This window comes from Mya arenaria, chromosome 17 (genome assembly GCF_026914265.1).
Source record: "Mya arenaria isolate MELC-2E11 chromosome 17, ASM2691426v1".
NCBI lineage: Eukaryota > Metazoa > Mollusca > Bivalvia > Myida > Myidae > Mya > Mya arenaria.
The window spans coordinates 32,822,042-32,843,471 of NC_069138.1; the positions used below are offsets into that span (position 1 = coordinate 32,822,042).

Genomic DNA, 21,430 nt, shown 5'->3' on the forward strand with positions numbered 1-21,430 from the left:
GTAGACAGAAATTTGGAGAAAGATATTTACAAATAGCAAAGCTAACATACCCTTGGTACTCTTGTTTTAGAACTATAGTGATTAGAGAAAGAACATTGAAGCAGAATAAGAATAGATTAGGAATCATCAGATGTGCTTTACCACACAAGTTGACATTGAATCCGAATCACACCATGGATATTAAAGGTTACGTTGACAAGAAGATTGACCATAAACCTACAGCAGCCATTGTATGTGGGACTGATAAGGCCAGCCTACCAGATGGTTTGGAGGTTACACCCAGCATCATACACTATTCTTACACAGATGCCAATGAAGTTATTACTACCATTTCTAATCATTCAAGTTGTCCTATTCATATTTCACCAAAGGCAATTGTATGTGAGATACAGCCAGTAACAGTCACTGATGAAGTTTTAAATAAGATAGAAGAAGAAGACATAGATCAGAAGAGAAGAAAGATAGTTGAAGAATTGAAGATAGATGAAGATAATGTACTTAATGAAGACCAGAAACAGAAATTGAATACCTTACTTTTCCACCATCGTGATATATTCAGCACTAGTGATACAGACATAGGCAGATGCAATTTTTTCAAACTCCGAATTGAATTGATAAATCCTTTACCATTTAAGCAGAGGCACCGTCGAATACCACCTGCTATGGTAGAAGAGGTCAGATCACATTTAGAACAGTTGTTGTCATGTGGCATCATACGGCCATCAAAGTCACCATGGGCTTCACCAGTAGTCTTAGTTAGAAAGAAAAATGGAAAATTACGGCTATGTGTGGATTACAGGATGCTAAATGAACGGACAGTTAAAGATGCCTATGGTCTGCCTAGGATAGAAGAGATGTTTGACTGCTTACACGGGGCACGCTACTTCACTACAATGGACATGAAAAGTGGATACCATCAACTACCAATGGAGGAAGAACACATAGAGAGAACTGCTTTCACAGTAGGACCACTGGGACACTTTGAAAATCAGTTTATGCCTTTTGGATTAACTAATGCCCCTGCCAGTTACAGTAGACTGATGAATGAATGTCTAGGTGAAATGAACATGTCCATCTGTATAATATATTTAGATGACCTAATTATCTTCAGTAAAACTTATGATGAACATTTGGAACGCTTGGATAAAGTTTTAGCAAGATTAAAGGAATGCAATCTGAAATTAGCCCCTGAGAAATGTAGCTTCTTCAGAGAGAGAGTCAACTTCCTTGGTCATGCAGTTAGCAAAGACGGAATTGAGACTGATCCCAGTAAGATTAAGAAAGTTAAAAACTGGCCATCACCAAACGCACCAGAAGAGCTCCATAGTTTCTTGGCATTTGCGGGATATTACAGAAGATTTATTAAAGATTTTTCAAAAATTACCCGTCCCTTAGCTGAGATGATTCAACATCCCACCTCCAAGAAAGGCCCAAGGAAGAAAGCAGAACAGAAGAATTGGAAATGGACAGAAAATGAAGAGAAGATATTTCAAGATTTGAAAGAGATACTGACCAGCCCTCCAATATTAGCATACCCAGATTTTAGTAAGCCATTTGAATTGCACACTGATGCATGCAATACTGGATTGGGAGCAGTACTTTACCAACAACAAGAGGGTAAAAAGAGAGTTATTTCATATGCAAGCAGAGCAGTTAGTAAATCTGAGAAGAATTATTCCACCTACAGATTAGAATTTTTGGCGTTGAAGTGGGCAGTAACAAAATTTTCAGATTATTTAACAGGAAACCATTTCATAGTATATACCGACAATAACCCACTGACCCATATACTCTCTTCACCCAATCTTGATGCAACAAGCCAGAGATGGGCAGCTGCACTGGCAGATTATGATTTTGAAATCAGATACAGACCTGGAACGAAAAATGGAGACGCAGATGCATTAAGTCGGTATCCATATGAGAAGATTGAGGTCATGAAACAAGATGGGAATGCAGTTGAAGAACTTGTGAATATGGATAGAGATGCGGTCAGAGCAATTTGTAGTACCCTTACACCACCATACATAGACACTCTACCCACCATGAATATGAACATAGTAGAAATTACTGAAGACACTAGTACCCCAATGGCCCAAGTAGAGTTAAGGGAGATTAGAAGGAAACAAATTGAGGATTCCCTGATAGGAAAATGAAGAATTGCAGTGATAGATAAAGTTAGATTAGAAAATGACTTTACTAAAGAAGGTACAGTCATGAAGAAGAACTGGAAGCATTTCAAGATCAGAAGAGGTGTGCTGTACAGAGAGGTAGAGAGAGATGATGAAAAGATCGAACAGTTAGTGTTACCAGAGTGTTATAGAAGAGATGTGTTGACAGGTATGCACACATATGTTGGCCATCCAGGTATAGACAGAACAACAGATCTCATACGAAGAAGATTTTTTTGGCCTTGTATGACAGCGCAGATAGAAGACTTTGTGAAGAACTGTGATCGTTGTTTGAGGAGGAAGTCTGCAACAAACACACGTGCACCATTAGTAAGTGTGAACACGACCTTCCCCTTAGAACTTGTTTGCTTCGATTTTTTGACATTAGAACCATCCAAGGGAGGATACTCAAATATATTAGTTGTCACTGACCATTTTACAAAGTACGCACTAGCCATACCAACACGTAACCAGACAGCCAAAACTACTGCTGAGGCATTTTATAATCAGTTCATAGTGAATTATGGAATTCCACATAGACTCCACTCCGATCAAGGTGCTAACTTTGAAAGCCAACTTATCAAAGAGTTATGTGAACTTACCAACATGAAAAAGAGTCACACTTCAGTATACCATCCCCAGGGAAACGCAGGCCCAGAAAGGTTCAACAGGACTCTAATAAGCATGCTGGGGACACTGGAACAAGATCAGAAGAAGGATTGGAAAAAATACATTAGTTCCCTAGTGTTTGCCTACAATAGCACGCCTCATGAATCAACAAAAGTCTCACCATATGAGCTCATGTTTGGCAGGAAGCCACGTCTTCCTATTGAGGTTATGTTTGATGTCGAGAAAGAGAAAGAAGAAAAAGTAAAGACTCAAGAAGAATACATAGCAGAATTAAGACAGACCATGAAAAAGACTAGAGATATTGTCCATGAACATGTAGAAAAGGCAAAGCAAAGACAAAAGAAATACTATGATATGAAGGTGAGAGGTGTACAGATTGAAGAAGGAGATCAGGTATTAGTGAAGATTCTGGCTAGAGGAGAGGGTAAACACAAATTAAGCGACAAGTTTGAGGAAGAGGTTTACACAGTTAGAGGGCAGAAAGGAGAAGTACCTGTATATACTCTAGAAGGTAACAGTACCGGGAGAATTAGGACCCTACACCGGAACCATCTATTCCCAGTGAACCATCGGGTGAGGGATGAATTTGTTCAAGATGAGAATATTGAGGAAACAGGAAAGATAAAAGATGCATCTAGAGATGAAGAAGAATCGGGTGGAACCACCAACGACAGCCATGATGATGAAGATGGTGTGATTTATGTCCCACAGACATATGTTTACGGGGACGCCCGTACGCCAGTAAATCAGTCAGAGGCAGAAATTGGGACAGAAGTATTAAACATAGATGATGAAGACAGGAATACAAGTGAAGTACTTCAGTTACAGTCTGAACTGGAGAAAGAACAGGTGGAAATTGAAGAGAACACTACAGAGGTTGATGGTGAAGAAGAAATAAAGGATGTTGCCAACGCAGCATCAGGAGGTGCTAATATGGATGGGAGTCCAGGTGAATGGGAACAAGGTGACACGGTTGTTAAAGACGATTTCAGCAACGAAACAGACTCTACACTTCCTGTAACAGAAGACACAACACTTGAGGAAGTTCCTGAAATCACAAAGAAGAGAAAAAGACAGTTACCGCATCCACCAGTCAGAAGATCAGAAAGGGAAAGAAGAGCGCCTGAAAAATACAGTGGCTATGTGATGTATGGAATGAATAGACATTTTGATGCCAGATTCCAGGCATTACAATCTATCATGAGTTCTGGTGTATTGGGAAGTATGGATAGTGAAATTGCCAGGAGATTAGTGACAGAAGTTATGAAATAATTTTGATGTATTAATTTTTTTATAAAGATTGCTATGTGAGAATATTTTAATTACAATTTTGATCATGTTTATTCTTATTGTTCATGAACCTACTACCCAGTAATTGGTTATTTGGTGTGGACACTTTTTTGTAGAAGGGGGAGAAGATGGCATGAAATTTATTTTTTTGGTATGTTGTACTAAGTATGGCATTTTTTGTTTGTTTAGGGTTTTTGGATATAATATTCATTAATTTTTGGTTTAAGTGACATGAGTGTAATTGAGATTTAATTGCCAGGAAATATTGGTTGTTATTTGATTTTTTTTTATTGTTTTAATTTTTTTAAATTATTTTTGTGACGATTAGACAATGACGGGACGTCATTTCAGGAGACAGGGAAATGTGTAACAAAGTCCAAGTTTCATAATTATTACATTTTATTTTTGAGTTTGATGTAATGCAAGGGAGAAAACAAGCAAATCAGCTTTGATGTTATGTACAGAGTTGTCTTTCTTAGTAATTTTAAAATATAATTGCTGTGTGGTCATCTGTGACTATAATCCCTAAATTGACATTTTTGGTGGGAACACTGGATCATTCGGTTCTTTGTTTTCAAGGCGAACACATCATATTTTACTTTGTCTGTAATTGTTGGAATTGGCGGGAAAAGATATTGAAGGTTAGTCTATTAGTTATACTTCTAGAACCTAGTATTTCTAGAATATTGTTTATTAAGAAGTGTAATTGTTTTAATTACATTTGAGCAGCTGTATCTAAGTATTTAGTAAGTTGGAAATATGATAGTTATAATATTTCTAAAAGGTAAAGATAGTGATTCAACCTTGCATGTTAATATTATAAGTAATATTAAATAAATCCACTTATTTTAGAATTGCGGCACCAGTTGAATGTATGTGTCAGGAAGAATATAAAGGCAGTTTGGCCTACAGCTGGTGAGTTAGATTATATGTAATGTGATGTGAAATGTGTTTGTACCTGTTTTGTATATGATGTTTGTATTGTTTTAATATGATTATATTATGTTATAGTATGGCCGCTAGAAAATAGTATTAATTATGAGGAATATTACTTCTCAAAGTATTATAGAAAATATACTGAATTAATTGTTAACTCTTGTGTGATATGCTTAAGTTGATGTTTATATACTTTCAGAGCTGTGGATTTATAATACATGTAATAAAAGCCCCTAAAGACTTCCGACGTGTTAATCAACTACACTGAACCCTAACTGCTGAGTTAGACCGTTAATATAGTCGTGGCCATAAGAAAAACTACCCTATTACAGAAATTTTCAGAGGAAAAATGATTGACCGCTGATCTAGGCCTATAAAACTTAATAGATAGTTTGCGCATGAGTAGATGATCACCAACACAATGTGGAGCTATTAGAACTTCGCACAAGCTACATCCAAATTACAGAAAGAATTGTTCAGCATCATTCATTATTTCCTTTTTAGCTCAACCATTGCGTTTTAAAGGCTATGGAGGGCTTTAACGGTCACCCTCGCATTGGCAAGGCAAAAACAGCTTGGTTGAAACAAAGTTTCAATAACCCTGAAGAGTCGAGGATTTGTAGGGTTTCAAGTGTGGAAGCGGATTGGTCGACGCTTTATATTACCTTATGAATGCCAGGTCACAAAGGATCAAACTAAATCAAAATAGATATATGAATTCACATTATAGTATTTAAATATTTGGAAATCCACGGCAATATCTTTACGGCATAAATTTACTATTAACTGACTGTTTCGCGCGCTCGCCTAATGCCGAGGGAAATGTACTGTTGGGCGCTCCTTAATTTGTTCCAACCTCAAGTGAATTATTCAATGCCGCTACCCGAACATTTACAACTGACGATAGTTTGATATCTGTGATGATAGATTGTTTGAGGTAATGTAATGTTGTGGGTTTCTCGCTTCTTTTTATCACTATGAATTTTTAAGATTATAAGAAAGGTTTTTCTGATACTATAGTATCTGTCGCTCATTGTGGTTTCAGTAATATTATGATCTTATAAAACTGGGTCAGAATTAACAACTGTTCGGTATTTATATGCAATTTACTGAACACTATTACAAACCATGTACCAGCGGTCGAATTCACTTCAAGGTTTACAAAACAATATTGTATATTTTTAATTGTAACATTGTTCGCATTTGTATTTGGATAAAGTAAATCAAAATTCTATAAAACTCGGAAAATAAGCATAAAGCAAACATAATATTTCTTTATTTCAGTGTAAGATCATATTTTATTTCATTCGTGATAGACACGTGACATAGAAAAACTTTATTTTTATTATGGTTGTTCTATGACACTCGTGAAACAAAATACGACCTTACACTGAAATAAAAGATGACGTCTATATATATACTAAGTTGAACATATACTAGTACATTAACGATTTCGTCAAAAGTTCTATTACAAGTGCTTTACATAATTTAAATGTTCTTTCCACATTTTAACGTAAGTTTCCTTCAGTTAACACGAATGCTCTCCAACTTTTAATTTATGTTTTATCAACCGTTTGATACACTTTGTTCAAAAGAGTGCATTGTTTATGAATTGCCATGAATACACCTGTTTACACTCCGGATATTGGGCACATTTGTTCAAACAGTCATATTTGCTTCCAGCAAATCATACATATATACTTGATCAGCCAAGGATGTTCGCCTTCCCGCCTGAAAACAAGCAAAATTCCAAAATTGACGTCACCCAACCAAACAACCAAACAGTTCAAGACTTTGATGTTATAAAACATCTGCAAGAGAATTAATTTAAGAGCAGTGATTGTGGATATGATTAAGTTAAAATATGAGTTGTTATCGTTGTAAGTTTCTGTTATGAACCCACAAAAGTTTCATACTGAAAATAAAATAGTTTCATAAGAGTTCATTCAGCAAAAACATAGTTTGTCCGGTTAGCGCAGTGGTTAGCGCACTCGCTTCTCACCAAGGCGACCCCGGTTCGATTCCCGGCCTAGGCGCATGTGAGTTTAGTTAGTGATCACCAAGCCGGACAAGAGGGTTTTCTCCGGGTACACCGGTTTCCCCCACCACACAGGACCACACTCTCGCGCAACATTGTGCCAACGAAAGTGACTTACTATAAGCTGTCATAGCTTTCGTCACATCCGTTGTAAAATATATAATGTTTAAACAAAACATAGTTACCGCTTAAGAAGAACAAACTAGGTATTAACTGAAAGACTACAACTCTGGCGCAATTGATACAAAACAAGCTTAAATAAGCACATATCACTGCACCATAGTTATACACATCGCATTTTACGATCACGATTACGAACCTCTAATCAACGGCCGAATGGAGCGATCACACTTTCGAATCTCTAAACACACTTGGACTATATAATCAACGACCGTATGGTACGACTACGGTTGACCATATAATCAACGACCGTATGGTACGATTACGGTTGACCATATAATCAACGACCGTATTGTACGATTACGGTTGACCATATGATCAACGACCGTATGGTACGATTACGGTTGACCATATAATCAACGACCGTATGGTACGATTACGGTTGACCATATAATCAACGACCGTATGGTACGATTACGGTTGACCATATAATCAACGACCGTATGGTACGATTACGGTTGACCATATAATCAACGACCGTATGGTACGATTACGGTTGACCATATAATCAACGACCGTATGGTACGATTACGGTTGACCATATAATCAACAACGTATGGTACGATTACAGTTGACCATATAATCAACGACCGTATGGTACGATTACAGTTAACCATATAATTAACGATCGTATGGTACGATCACGCTTTCGAATAATTATACACATTTGGATCCCCTAATCAATGATCGTGAAGTACTATAATGGTTTTGAATAATTATATAGACTGGAACCCTCCAAAAACCGATCGTATGGTACGTTCGCTCGTTCGAATTGGATATAAAGGAGTAACATTTTTTATTAATTTATTTCGAGATATTTTTTGTCATATTAGACATGTAAATCTCAATTTGCAAATACCAATTACAATTTGAGACTTTAACTTCTTGATGGTATGGTTTGGTATGTTATATTAAATGATGGTCCCATTGCATTGTATTGTCATTAGTTCATATCTATACTTTACCTACATGCACCTTATGACTCTTGATTGACAAGTTTAAGCTTTTAATCCAAGGGGAAATATTCTGATGTTTCTGACCCGTTGTAGACTAAACAGCTGTTTGCTTAACAGAAAAATAGTTACACTATATGTAAGTTTAATTATTTGAAGTATATTCTTCAGTTCAATTTTGAAAAATGTTGTAAGCTTGTTTTCCTATCTCTTTGTTAAATTGTGTTTTTGTTGTTAACGTGGATTCCTCAACAGGACTTTTTCGCCGTAATAAACTTTGTTAGCTTTAACACATTTCTAAATAATCGGTCAGAAATGTTGAACAAAATAAGCGGACCGAACCTTATAAATCTTATCGCAGCATACATCGAATCAAACAAATTTAAAGACAACACTCCCCATGCACGCCGGTGCTAAACGGCATTGACAGTTTGGGTTATAACATACTGATTATTTTTCTCATATATTGCACTGTACAAAGGCCAACCTCAGACTAAAAACCCAGCCATTTCAAGCATTTAACGTAACCGTATATTTTCTTAAAATCTATTTAAACAATAAAAAGGTATGACATGCTTTTCCTAAAAATATTCAATTACTATGAATTCAGTCACAACTTATATTTACGAATAAGGCCGGAAGTAAGCAAATTCAGTTTTTAACGAAATGTGTATCCTGAATATAAATATATAGTTTGCGTTCTGGACCAAATACAGGTACTTATTAATTTATTGTAACGTACCTATTGCACATTTTTTACAGCTCAGCGTCATTCGAATAACATTCTTGATTAACGCTTTACGCTCATTTCGTTTATGTTACCATTCTGTTGTAGTAGAAAGAAAACTAGCCCAGGCCTTGGAGTCACAATGTTGCCCTTTGCGTTGAAAATGCCCAAACGCGTCTTCCGTGTTAATGTCAATATTAGTGCCAATGAGTTAAAAATATACGTAAAACAGAGTATGGTCTCCCTCTCCAGTGCAAACAGTGGATGCAAAACAGGGTATTATCATACCAAACATTCCTTAAACTAGGCCTTTAAGGCAGTTTCAGTCAGTAAGTTTGTGATTGTACAAGGAAAGGTCGCATTGTTTTGATCTACCAATTTAATCAGTTGCCTAAGCTATATACGTTGACGTAATTAAATACGCGTCACTCTCAAACTGATGTCTCCGTCTTTTTGGTAGGGTGAATAACTAGATAAGGGCCTTATGATGTGGCCGTTAAAACAAGAATGAGAAAGCATCAATACTATTGGTTTCTGACCTTGGTCCTGTTAAGCATATGCAACGAAAGGCGAAATGCATTAAAACTAGCTTGACATTGTTCACGTACCTGCTTCTTTTATCAGTTAGTGTACAACATGCTGTCTGTCTTCGGAAATGGTTATATTAAAACGAGAAAAGAAGTTTTTGTAGTCATCTCTTTCCATTTTGTAAGTAAATGGTAAGTGTTTATGGATCATTTTCAGAGGAGGGTTTAAAACAAGGTAAGAATTGCATAACAAGTTAAATAAAGAGTAAAGAGCCTCACCGACTGGATAAAGAATGATGCTTGTATCGTCAACCTCAGTCAAATCGTGTTTAAATGCATAATAAACACCTCTTGATACATCTTCAATTTGGACGGATTCCGGTTTCCACCCGTCATATGAGAATGATAGTGCGTTTACACCAAGCTTAATTTTGGAGATCTGAAATGTTAAGTTTAGTTAAATGCTTTCTTGGATCCTTAGCTTATACCAGTGATTTGAAGTGTTGATGATTACGCAAATAACCGCGTTGACCCTTTTTATAACGAGTAAAGTTTCGTTATTATTTCGATCTTAAATGATATTTCTCGTTTAATTCAAACACATCAAAAAAAGGAAACAAAGAACATCAATTGTAAAATAAATATTGTTTTATTAAAGAAGATTTACCTCTCCGACGTCAAAACATAGGCCAACTGTAAGATCCTCATCACCAGCCTCAAATTCACCGTGTAAGATGATTTTGCCGCTGTTCCCGTTGGAACCGTACATGTGCAAGTAGACCTCCCCATCTGTGCCCTCACCCACGCTCCATTTGATGTCAGCAGTTTTTACAGTTATACGGTAACTTGCTCCTACAATTGAGAATATCATCGCAATAATAATTAAGAGATCCGAAACATCTCAATAGCAAAACATAGACGATAAAAAAGAGATTTATTAAGACACAGGCTCTGTGTTCGAAGTTCAAAGTTTAAACACTCAATGCAAACAGAGTTTTCAAACATTAGGAAATTATTAGTACAAAGCATAACGAGGCTATTTCAAGCACATAATGACTACAGATAAGATAAAATGTATACATTGAGTTTAGAATTATTAATCTTACCACGTAATGTTTAATTGTTGTTTTAATGGGACTTTAATCCTATATTTATGTATCAAAACAATATGTCAACTATATCATTCACATAGAAAATATCAACATTTTATAAGAAATACCCTTTGGTTACAGTGACATTAGTTTTAACGTAAAACGAGATACCTCTCAAACAGCTGACTTGCTCTGACCAGCGACCATTTACACAAGTAATCAGTCCTTTAAAACTGGGTATATTTCCACCGGAGCAGCTTTCATGAGTAACAGTGTATGTGGTTCCATTTCGGTAAAACGCATCATTTCCATTATCAATCGGAGCTTCACATCCCTCCTCTGAAAAGTAAAAATAACAGTACAAATATAAAAATGTGATATGCCACAAGGCAGAAATCAAATAATTTTAATTATGTCAGTCGGAGTCGGACAGAAGCAGAAAACGGAGTTGTGTTACATGTTTGCCGCAAGGCGGTAACCATTTATTTATTTAAATTTTGTTCATTTCTGTGTAAAGAAGACAATGTGCACCTTTCTGCATAAATAGAACTATTTGGTTATTTCTGTGTAAACAGTACTATTTGTTCATTTCTGTGTAAACTGTACGATTTGTTTATTTCTGTGTAAACTTTACGATTCATTCCTTTCAGTGTAAACTATACGACTTTGTTCATTTCTGTGTAAACTGTACGATTTGCTCATTTCTGTGTAAACAGTACCATTTGTTCTTTTCTGCGTAAACAGTACTATTTGTTCATTTCCCTATAAACTGTACTATTTATTCCATTCTTTGTAAACTATACTATTTTGTTTTTTTCTTTGTAAACTATACGATTTGTTCATTTATGTGTAAACAGTACTATTTGTTCCTTTCTGTGCAAACTTTACGATTTTGTTTTTTCTGTGCGAACTATACGATTTGTTCATTTCTGTGTAAACAGTACTATTTGTTCATTTCTGTTTAAACAGTACTATTTGTTCCTTTCTGTGTAAACTATACGATTTGTTCATTTCTGTGATAACAGTACTATTTGTTCCTTCTGTGTGAACAGTACTATTTGTTCCTTTCTGTGTAAACTATACGATTTGTTCATTTCTGTGTAAACAGTACTATTTGTTCCTTTCTGTGTGAACAGAACTATTTCTTTCTTTCTGTGTAAACTATACGATTTGTTCATTTCTGTGTAAACAGTACTATTTGTTCCTTTCTGTGTAAATTATACGATTTGTTCATATCTGTGTGAACAGTATTATTTGTTCATTTCTGTGTAAACTGTACGATTTGTTCATTTCTATGTAAACTATACGATATCAAATAACAAATATATCATTTATTAAAACACTTAGAGGCTACAATCAAAGAACGTTTAGAGAATAAAGAATCCTCCATGGTCAATTCAATACCATTTTAGTGCAAATGGTATATTAAGGCGCACAATTTACTTGATGAAATGACAAAATGTTTCCAATTTTAATGCAAAATCGTGTTTAACGCATTTAACTTGTGTGATTATAATTGTAAGTGATTTTCGTTCATACAACAAAATATTAAAACTTCGGAAAAAGATTTTGAATTAATAGTTACGTGGCCATAAAATCCCCAGATGAAAAAGTTTCAAAATACCGTTAATATTGCTTTATCGGAAATAAAATCATAGGTCTTTTTTATTTTAAGACTTTTAAGTCAAAACAGTTTAATATGATAATGCAATAAATAGAAAATACAAAATATCGGCATGAACCTATATTAAGCGCCTAAAATGACCACCACGTCATTTTTTTGCATTACAAATGTGTAGTATTACAATAACAATCCGCTTGCTTGTTAACGAATTTAATCGGAGACTATAATTGCTGAATTGGTAATACTTCAGCATGTCATACGTTAAATTTCATTCTGATTGAATCATAAAGATTTATTTAAGCAATATAATTATCTCCATTAAAATCACACGAGGGAATCGGGATATTTCTTTTTGATATAATGTAAAACATTCCTAAAACGTCCAGCACCTTTTTATTTAAACAAGTAATGTCGTCATGAACACACAGCATAGGTATGACCTTATTTAACCGGTCGTGACGTCACAATTGAGATAAAGCAAATTTCGTTTAAGCAGTGTGTTTACATTTTGATACTTACTGGAAATCATTTTGGTATCCATTTCATACATGAAAATAATTAAAACGATATAATTTAGAAATATTTTTAAATTCTTTCGGGCACTTCGTTTTTGCAAGCAGAAAAATGCATAAAACATGTGTTATTTCCTCTTCCTTTCATGGCAAACATGTTTTAAAACTTTGGGACTTTTTGAATGCAAACGGTAAATGGCATCATGAAAATATAACAAAGTATGACGTCATTTGACCTGGAAATTTCGTTAAAAAAGTAAAGAGTTTAGATACTGATTAAAGTTGAGTTGAGATGAGATTCTGACTTGATATCATTTAGGTACTCATTTTACTTATAAACGGAATTCAAATGATCGGATAAATATATTTTGTTTAAAGATATTCCGGTTACTATATACAAAATACAAAACTATTATAATTTTAAGATTATTGAACGTTTATATCTGTTTTAAAACTCGTGTAATGAGTTTCGTATTAAATTACCATTCATTATACAAGCTATGTGTCGAATTGACATTGATTAAATATATGAATGGCATACAATGACATCATTGTACGGCAAATATTTATGTTTATGTATTTTCATCGCATCTGGGAATGGACTAGTTGAATGGTTTAGAGCCGCACTCTCAAAGATTAACCGTCTGTATAAATTGTTGTTTGATAATACACTGGAATTTTAGTCATACATTTTGTTTGTGCAAATGCAACAATGAAATGATTATGTTTAGGCAGATCTATAAAGTAAAAATTACTCACACATGCTATTTTTGAATCTTATGATTTTATGTAAATAGTAGTTTTTCCTTTGTCTGTATAGAATGTTTTATGACTAAACTGCATGTATTCGTTATTTCAGATCATACGTGTCTAACACGGTCCAACCCGTATGTTGTCCGTACATTCATCCGTATTTGCTGCGTGTATTTGGAGGTTCCTGCATTCATGCCGTACACGTTGCGTGTACGGGGTCTGTTCCTCCTTCCCGTAAACGTTGCGTGAACAGGGACCGTACTTTATTCAAGCACACGGTGCGTGTACGGGATACGTATTCCAATCCCATACACTGCGTGTACGGATCCGTATATCCATCCCGTACACGTTGCTTGTACGAGGTCCGTACTTCCATCCCGTACCCATTGCGTTGGGTCCGTATATCCAAACCGTACACGTTGCGTCTACGGGGCCCGCTTATCCAAATCGTACACGTTGCGTCTACGTAGACGTACGGGGTCCGTATATTCATCCCGTACACGTAGCATGTACGTGGCCCGCATATCCAACCCGTACATGTTGTGTGTACGGGGTCCGTTTATTCATTCCGTAAACGTTACATTAACGGGGTCCGTATATCCATCCCGAACACTTTGCATGTACGAGTTCCGTATATGCTTTCCGTACACATTGCATGCACGGGTTCCGTCTTCCATTCCGATCATGCGAGTGTACGTATTCCCTACATCCATATATTTTTTTTTGCCAAAAATGATACGGATAAAATATGTTTTTCTTTAAGACAATCGTAAAAAATGGCACATTTCCTTTCTTATATATTGTAAACTCCGTTTTCCACGGGTACGGGGATGGATTGTACGGATATCTATACACGTGGTGTTCCGTATACGTATTCGTGTACGGCGTCATATGTTTAAATTGTACAATGATAACAATATGTATGCCTATTCTGTACAGTGATACAAGTCTTTTTGTTTTACCTGTAAATTGTTACCTTCTTTATGCTTAACCTATAGCCTTTCACCAGTCTATATGCTTAGCCTTTATATTATTACCAGTCAATACGATTGAACTACACAGTGATGCCAGTCTAAAAGCTACAAAAGTAAACCTGTTTGCTGATACACATCTATAAATTTAACCTTTACACTAATAACAGTCTTTATGCCTTAAATGGATAATAAAACCATTCTATAAGGTGAACCTGTACGATGATACCAGTTAATATACATACAAATATATATATGCTAAACCTATATAATGATGCAAGCCTTGATTCTAAACCTGTATACACTGATACCAGTTTATAGGTTTAGCCTTTCTGTTTTATAATACCAGTCTAGTTGTTGAACCTGTATATTAATACTAGTCTTTATGAATTACCTGAACATGACTACATCTAGATCGTACTCACTGTAACAATGTAAGATGCTCTCCCATTGAAGACTACCAAGACATTCAACTGTTTCAACTCCATCTTTTCCAACAGTGTAGCCGTCATTGCAACTGCAACAGTAGAGTCAGTTGTCTTAAAATGTTATACAATAAGAACAAGACGAATGTTGACGCAAGACACCATTGATGCAGCTAAATAGGTTTAAATGCGTATGCATATTTTTTATCATAATCCGAATGAAAGGAAACATGAGTCTGAACGTCCTTATAAGTGATTGAAATACGCGACAAAATAGGAGAAATGTTCCACTCATATAAGGTCGATAGCAGATGCGTAGTCGCCCTATGTCTCTAATACGCAAAACACAATGTAAGGCAGATACATGCAGTGTATATAATAATCAAAGCACTGAAAGTGCTGAGTAACGGTACTGCTGAATGCTGGCAGCAGCAATGTAATAATTGATAATGTAAATATATATAATATGGATTATGCATATCAAAATAGCATATTCGAGTTGTCTTACTACAGATATGTGCCCGAATATGTAGCGATTTTCAAGGACGGTGCATTGATTTGACCAAAGATAAATAACCACAACGTCTGACCGGCGAATAGTCACATTAAAGAAAGCGAATAAATTGGTTGGAATTCGGTCCAGGTGTCTGATTTTTATTCGTTACAAAAAATGTTTATATCGGCGGTTTATCTATTTACTGAAATTGAAATGGTTTATTTACAATGTAGATGAAGAAATATTGAAAGACATGTATTTTTTTCACTTTTCTAACAGTCTGATAGTCATCCATAGATATAGACAATTAGAAATTGCCAATCTGTATCCTTGTAGAAGCGGCATATTGGCCCTGTCTAACAATTTAGAAATAAAAAGTATTTTTCTAGGTTTAACATAATTCATGTCGTTGGTCTATTCTTATTCACAAATGCCTATTGGCCATATCATTTGAATATTAATTGAAACAATGTAAATAGTAGTTTTTCCTTTGTCTGTATAGAATGTTTTATGACTAAACTGCATGTTTTCGTTATTTCAGATCATACGTGTCTAACACGGTCCAACCCGTATGTTGTCCGTACATTCATCCGTATTTGCTGCGTGTATTTGGAGGTTCCTGCATTCATGCCGTACACGTTGCGTGTACGGGGTCTGTTCCTCCTTCCCGTAAACGTTGCGTGAACAGGGACCGTACTTTATTCAAGCACACGGTGCGTGTACGGGATACGTATTCCAATCCCGTACACTGCGTGTACGGATCCGTATATCCATCCCGTACACGTTGCTTGTACGAGGTCCGTACTTCCATCCCGTACCCATTGCGTTGGGTCCGTATATCCAAACCGTACACGTTGCGTCTACGGGGCCCGCTTATCCAAATCGTACACGTTGCGTCTACGTAGACGTACGGGGTCCGTATATTCATCCCGTACACGTAGCATATACGTGGCCCGCATATCCAACCCGTACATGTTGTGTGTACGGGGTCCGTTTATTCATTCCGTAAACGTTACATTTACGGGGTCGCCCTATGTCTCTAATACGCAAAACACAATGTAAGGCAGATACATGCAGTGTATATAATAATCAAAGCACTGAAAGTGCTGAGTAACGGTACTGCTGAATGCTGGCAGCAGCAATGTAATAATTGATAATGTAAATATATATAATATGGATTATGCATATCAAAATAGCATATTCGAGTTGTCTTACTACAGATATGTGCCCGAATATGTAGCGATTTTCAAGGACGGTGCATTGATTTGACCAAAGATAAATAACCACAACGTCTGACCGGCGAATAGTCACATTAAAGAAAGCGAATAAATTGGTTGGAATTCGGTCCAGGTGTCTGATTTTTATTCGTTACAAAAAATGTTTATATCGGCGGTTTATCTATTTACTGAAATTGAAATGGTTTATTTACAATGTAGATGAAGAAATATTGAAAGACATGTATTTTTTTCACTTTTCTAACAGTCTGATAGTCATCCATAGATATAGACAATTAGAAATTGCCAATCTGTATCCTTGTAGAAGCGGCATATTGGCCCTGTCTAACAATTTAGAAATAAAAAGTATTTTTCTAGGTTTAACATAATTCATGTCGTTGGTCTATTCTTATTCACAAATGCCTATTGGCCATATCATTTGAATATTAATTGAAACAATGAAATATATTTTGAGAAATATTGTCTTACTATAAATATTTATCAGGGTCATCGGATTCAGACAGATTTATTCCCCGGAATTTCACCCGGAGAAGTCGTTTTAACCCGGAATTACACGGATAGTATTGAAGATGTAATTAAATGTTCATAAGGCCTAAGATTTCAAAACAAATGTTTTTAAAAAAGTCATAATGTTTTATTTATACAATAATCAGTTTTTTGTGTGATTGTACTTTATTCAGTAGTATACTTTCTATATTTAAAATAGCCTTTATTGTCTCTTGCTCGACAATTCTTTATTAATTATGTTAGTATGTACTTATACAAAATAAATGGTTATGCAACTGAGTTAATACATACTTGCAGTCTTAAACCATTACTAAATGCATATTATAAACTTAAAAAAATAAAAAATAAAATCAACGCGCTTGTTGTGGCGATTGGAACGGAAAGTGTGAGGAGATGTCTCAGTTTGTCTCATCAATTTCAGCCCAAAGACTTTTTCTCAAATGATGTCATTCTGTCAGTACTTAACCACGAATTAAATGCGCGATGTAAATACAATTATGGTTGCATCCATAAATTAAGTGCGCACCGATCATGACTTTATGGTTGCACCCAAGACTTTGGGCTCATTGTACATAAATGTATGTTTGCATCCAAAAACTATGTGCATCGTACAGTTTGGAGTTTCAGAGGGAACTTCAGTTTAATATACGACTGTCGATTTTCCTGATGTTACAATATGTAAGCGAAACTAACTACGCTATTTTAAAGGATGGTGCTAAAGTTAGTCACAATTTTTATAACTAAACTTACTTTACATGTGCATACGTGTATCTCGCCTTGTCTCCTATGTATTTAATCTCTCCGTTTTCTACCCTCATATCGGGGCATCTCGGCACTGAAATTTCATACAGTTTTACATCAGCTTTTAAGATACATATAACAATGCAATACTCTGTGAAATGATGTCCGCAAGAGGAAAACACTTTATGTTTTTGCTTATTGCTGAAGTTTGGATGTGTGAACATTTCGGTGTTCCCCAGCCAGTCCTCCGGTCCAAACAACATTGTATGGTTAAAATACTATGCTCTTTACGCGTCACACTTTTCAGCAATGTCGCAAGACGCAATCTATTGATTACAAGTTCTGCTATGTTTAGAAAAAAAACGTAAATTGTTTAATAAGAAGCAACATATTGAATACCATACACGATCATAATGATATATCAGTTTACATGCAGCTACATTCATAATATATCAATCGTCGGTAATTAACATGTTTGATTAACAAACGAGTCTATTTACATTATACTAGATCATGCGTTAGTTTATCACATTCGTTTTTCAATTGATGCATTTGCATTTGTTGGATGGTGTTATAGTTTTTCGAATCAGGGCGGCTGTGTGGCAATCACTGTTATAGGGGGTACACACCTTTTTAACTTCGTTACCAATTCCTTAGGTACCCAAAAATAGTAAACAGCCCGAGCGCTGAAAATAACTGCATTGTTGCTATTATTGCATTCAAAAATGGCCTACAAAATATTAAATGGATCGATCACAAGTTCGAGTGATACTTCAAATCAAACACTTACCTGACTCCATTTGTTTATGACGAAACAAGTTTATACCATGATGACGTTGATAAATAATAAATATGTAGTATATGCATGCACCAGAGATTCTAACCTGCGCCAAAGCTATTTAGATTACAGCCGTGCCACTATAGAAAAACTGAGACCCATAAGAGATAACCTGAGCATCTATCAAAACCAGTGTTTGTTAAAACCTTGACCTCATACCAATGACTGAAATCATACGTCTTACTTACTATCGCAAATTGGTTTTGTGCCACTCCATGACTTGCTTGCCTGACACGTTCTAGCGGATGACCCTTTGATAACGTACCCTGTTATGAAAGTCAAAGCAACAGGTAAAGCTATGAATATGAGTTATGTTAGAGAATGGGATTCTCTACACGAGGTCAAAGATGTCTGCGTTTTATAAAATTATTATATAGTATACATTTGCACCTTGTTTGGAAGTTTTTTTTCCGATCTTTTATCCATTGTTAAAGGAACACGTTTATTTTAATAGGGACAGATATATCAAACAAGATACTTCGAGTGAAATGTAAAACAAATGCTTCATTCAGTGATAAAATATGCACCATAACAAACTGTACGTAGCGACAGCCCCAGTAGCCAAACAATGAACGATGACCTTGTTTCAAGGTACAGGGTCAAAGCCCGACATGCTTGTTGCACATACCACTGTTACAGAAATAGCGATTGGTTATTCCAAATGTGTTTTTCTCCTGTCGGTAGGTATCTTGAACAACCCGACCGTTAGCCAGGTACGAGTCATCTGGACACCGCACAGCTGAAAAAAAAACAATATACAACATACAATATTCAAGTACAAGATTTAAGATACAAAATTCGAGAAACAAAATTCAATAGACACTACATGGGCACTATTACATAAATGCTTATTAACGATACTAGATACAGGGTGATGGAAAGCACAAGAGATTAAAAGTGTCCATGTTCCATATGTTTTGAATTTTTTTTAATGGCCTAATATACCATAAACACAAAATAAATAAAAATAAAATCAAAGTAACGCTTTCAAAAAAACCAACAGTACCGTATATCATAATATATTTAAACGAAAAAAAGCGCTGAAGGGAAAACACACACCGAAAACGCCTCAAATAAAAACAAATCATTACAGACGCCTAAAAAGCATCGAGTCGCCATACGCTTGCATGTGGGAGGTTCTTTGGGACTCCATTCCATATCCGTTCTGCATAACAGCTGCGCGACACCAACCATATCGTAACCGGTGTTGCACGTGAACTTCGCAAACGATCCCACCTCATTGTTAAAGTCCATCCGTTTTCCGTTGTCTGGCGTATTCAATGCCGGGCAGGATTTTACTACAGACATAATAATAACTATACAATGGAAACTATTTACAAAGACAACCCAAGTAACCCAAAACAAACGAAGACCTGGTTTTACGGTATCCGTGTTTTGAATTAGCCTTTGTATTAAAAGTGTACATGTATGTCCATTAGTTATGCCTTCAAGGGAAGTTAAGTAATTGAAGGCTTCTGAAATAAATCAATTTAACCATTAAAGAGAGACCCCCGAACTGTCAAACTTAACAAAACAATCATAAAATGTTAAATAGTTAAGAAATCAGCAGATCATAACAGCTGATGCTTAGATATTGTTATCACAATTTTAGAGAAACAGGTTTGATGTGCGCGATATTTTTCGCAAACTAATACCAGACGTAATTACTACTGACTGTCTTGTGAAGACATGTTTATTTACAAAAAAAATAAAGGAAGTAAATAAATGGAATGCTCAGAACCCATGTTTAAGCTTTACTTTGTTTCATCAAAATTTGCACATAAACTAACTAGTTCACTGTTACCCGAAATATACCCCATTTTTGAGACGAAGTTCGCTTTTCTGTTTTATAAACCAATATTCTTTTCATGTACTTCCTTTGTGAATTTGTATAGGTTATTTAACATTGTTCTGTACAATACGGATCTATATTTGGACGAGTACACAGCTTGGTCAGTCATATTGGACGAGCCGCTAGACAAATAATACATTGTTTGTTTTAACCATAGCTATTAAGGCTGATTGTAAATATTTTTGTAAGCTTCAGTTCGCCATGTATGCACGACATACAACTGTACCTTCAGAAAAAAGCCTATAAAATTATGTAAAATAATAACCAAGGATAAAACAAAACGCAACATATACGAGCCAACGAAAGTCATTTCGGCATTCAATCATATCCTACGTTTCGACAAAGTACGTTTCACACCAAACACACCGGTATTGAACATCGTTCCTTTCTCTGTCCGAGCACGTTAGAAATGGTAAATAATTATCACCTATACACGAGTATAGCACTCTGTGTTACCAATAACTAAAATAAAACATAACCTATCAATCCGAATTGAATATTGTCTCGTTCATCGTTTGAAACACGTTAAGAGCATAAAACTTACACAGCTATTCACCAAAATCGCAAAGTAAATCGTTCAATCATCTGTCAAAACACATTCAAAGCATCAAACAAAACTCACCTATACACCGGAATTGAATCTCGTCCCATTTGCCGTCAGAACAAGTTCGGGACCAGCTTGTTAACTCCACAAGGTAATGCTTGATATCACATCTGTACTGGATTGTTGCGCCCGATGGAAAGCTGGTGATGTCCCTAAACTCGGGCTCTGGAAGAGCGCCCTGTACATCTGGAGGTCGACCACACTCTACAATGAAGTAACAGATTTTAACTAATAAATGAAACCACGTTTTGGTAGAAGTCACATTCAGTTACCTCAAAATGGTGAATTTTGTCCAATTAAAAGCGGATGTGATATAAAATTAACTAAACAAA

At 35.6% G+C, this 21,430-nt stretch overlaps 1 protein-coding gene across 1 annotated transcript in view; it reads right to left on the minus strand.

Moving 5' to 3' along the window:
- Nucleotides 1-6,116: 6,116 nt before the first annotated feature.
- Nucleotides 6,117-21,430, minus strand: part of LOC128224234 (CUB and sushi domain-containing protein 3-like) — a 30,356-nt gene continuing 15,042 nt past the window's right edge. Inside the window, exons 12-21 of the mRNA XM_052934025.1 lie at nucleotides 21,117-21,302; nucleotides 19,734-19,940; nucleotides 19,271-19,381; nucleotides 18,831-18,908; nucleotides 17,814-17,898; nucleotides 14,826-14,917; nucleotides 10,712-10,879; nucleotides 10,117-10,301; nucleotides 9,729-9,888; nucleotides 6,117-6,755 (exon numbers count right to left, since the gene is read on the minus strand). Coding sequence (XP_052789985.1) covers nucleotides 6,730-6,755; nucleotides 9,729-9,888; nucleotides 10,117-10,301; nucleotides 10,712-10,879; nucleotides 14,826-14,917; nucleotides 17,814-17,898; nucleotides 18,831-18,908; nucleotides 19,271-19,381; nucleotides 19,734-19,940; nucleotides 21,117-21,302 — 1,298 coding nt within the window. The 3' untranslated portion in view covers nucleotides 6,117-6,729. The remainder of the gene's footprint in view (nucleotides 6,756-9,728; nucleotides 9,889-10,116; nucleotides 10,302-10,711; nucleotides 10,880-14,825; nucleotides 14,918-17,813; nucleotides 17,899-18,830; nucleotides 18,909-19,270; nucleotides 19,382-19,733; nucleotides 19,941-21,116; nucleotides 21,303-21,430) is intronic.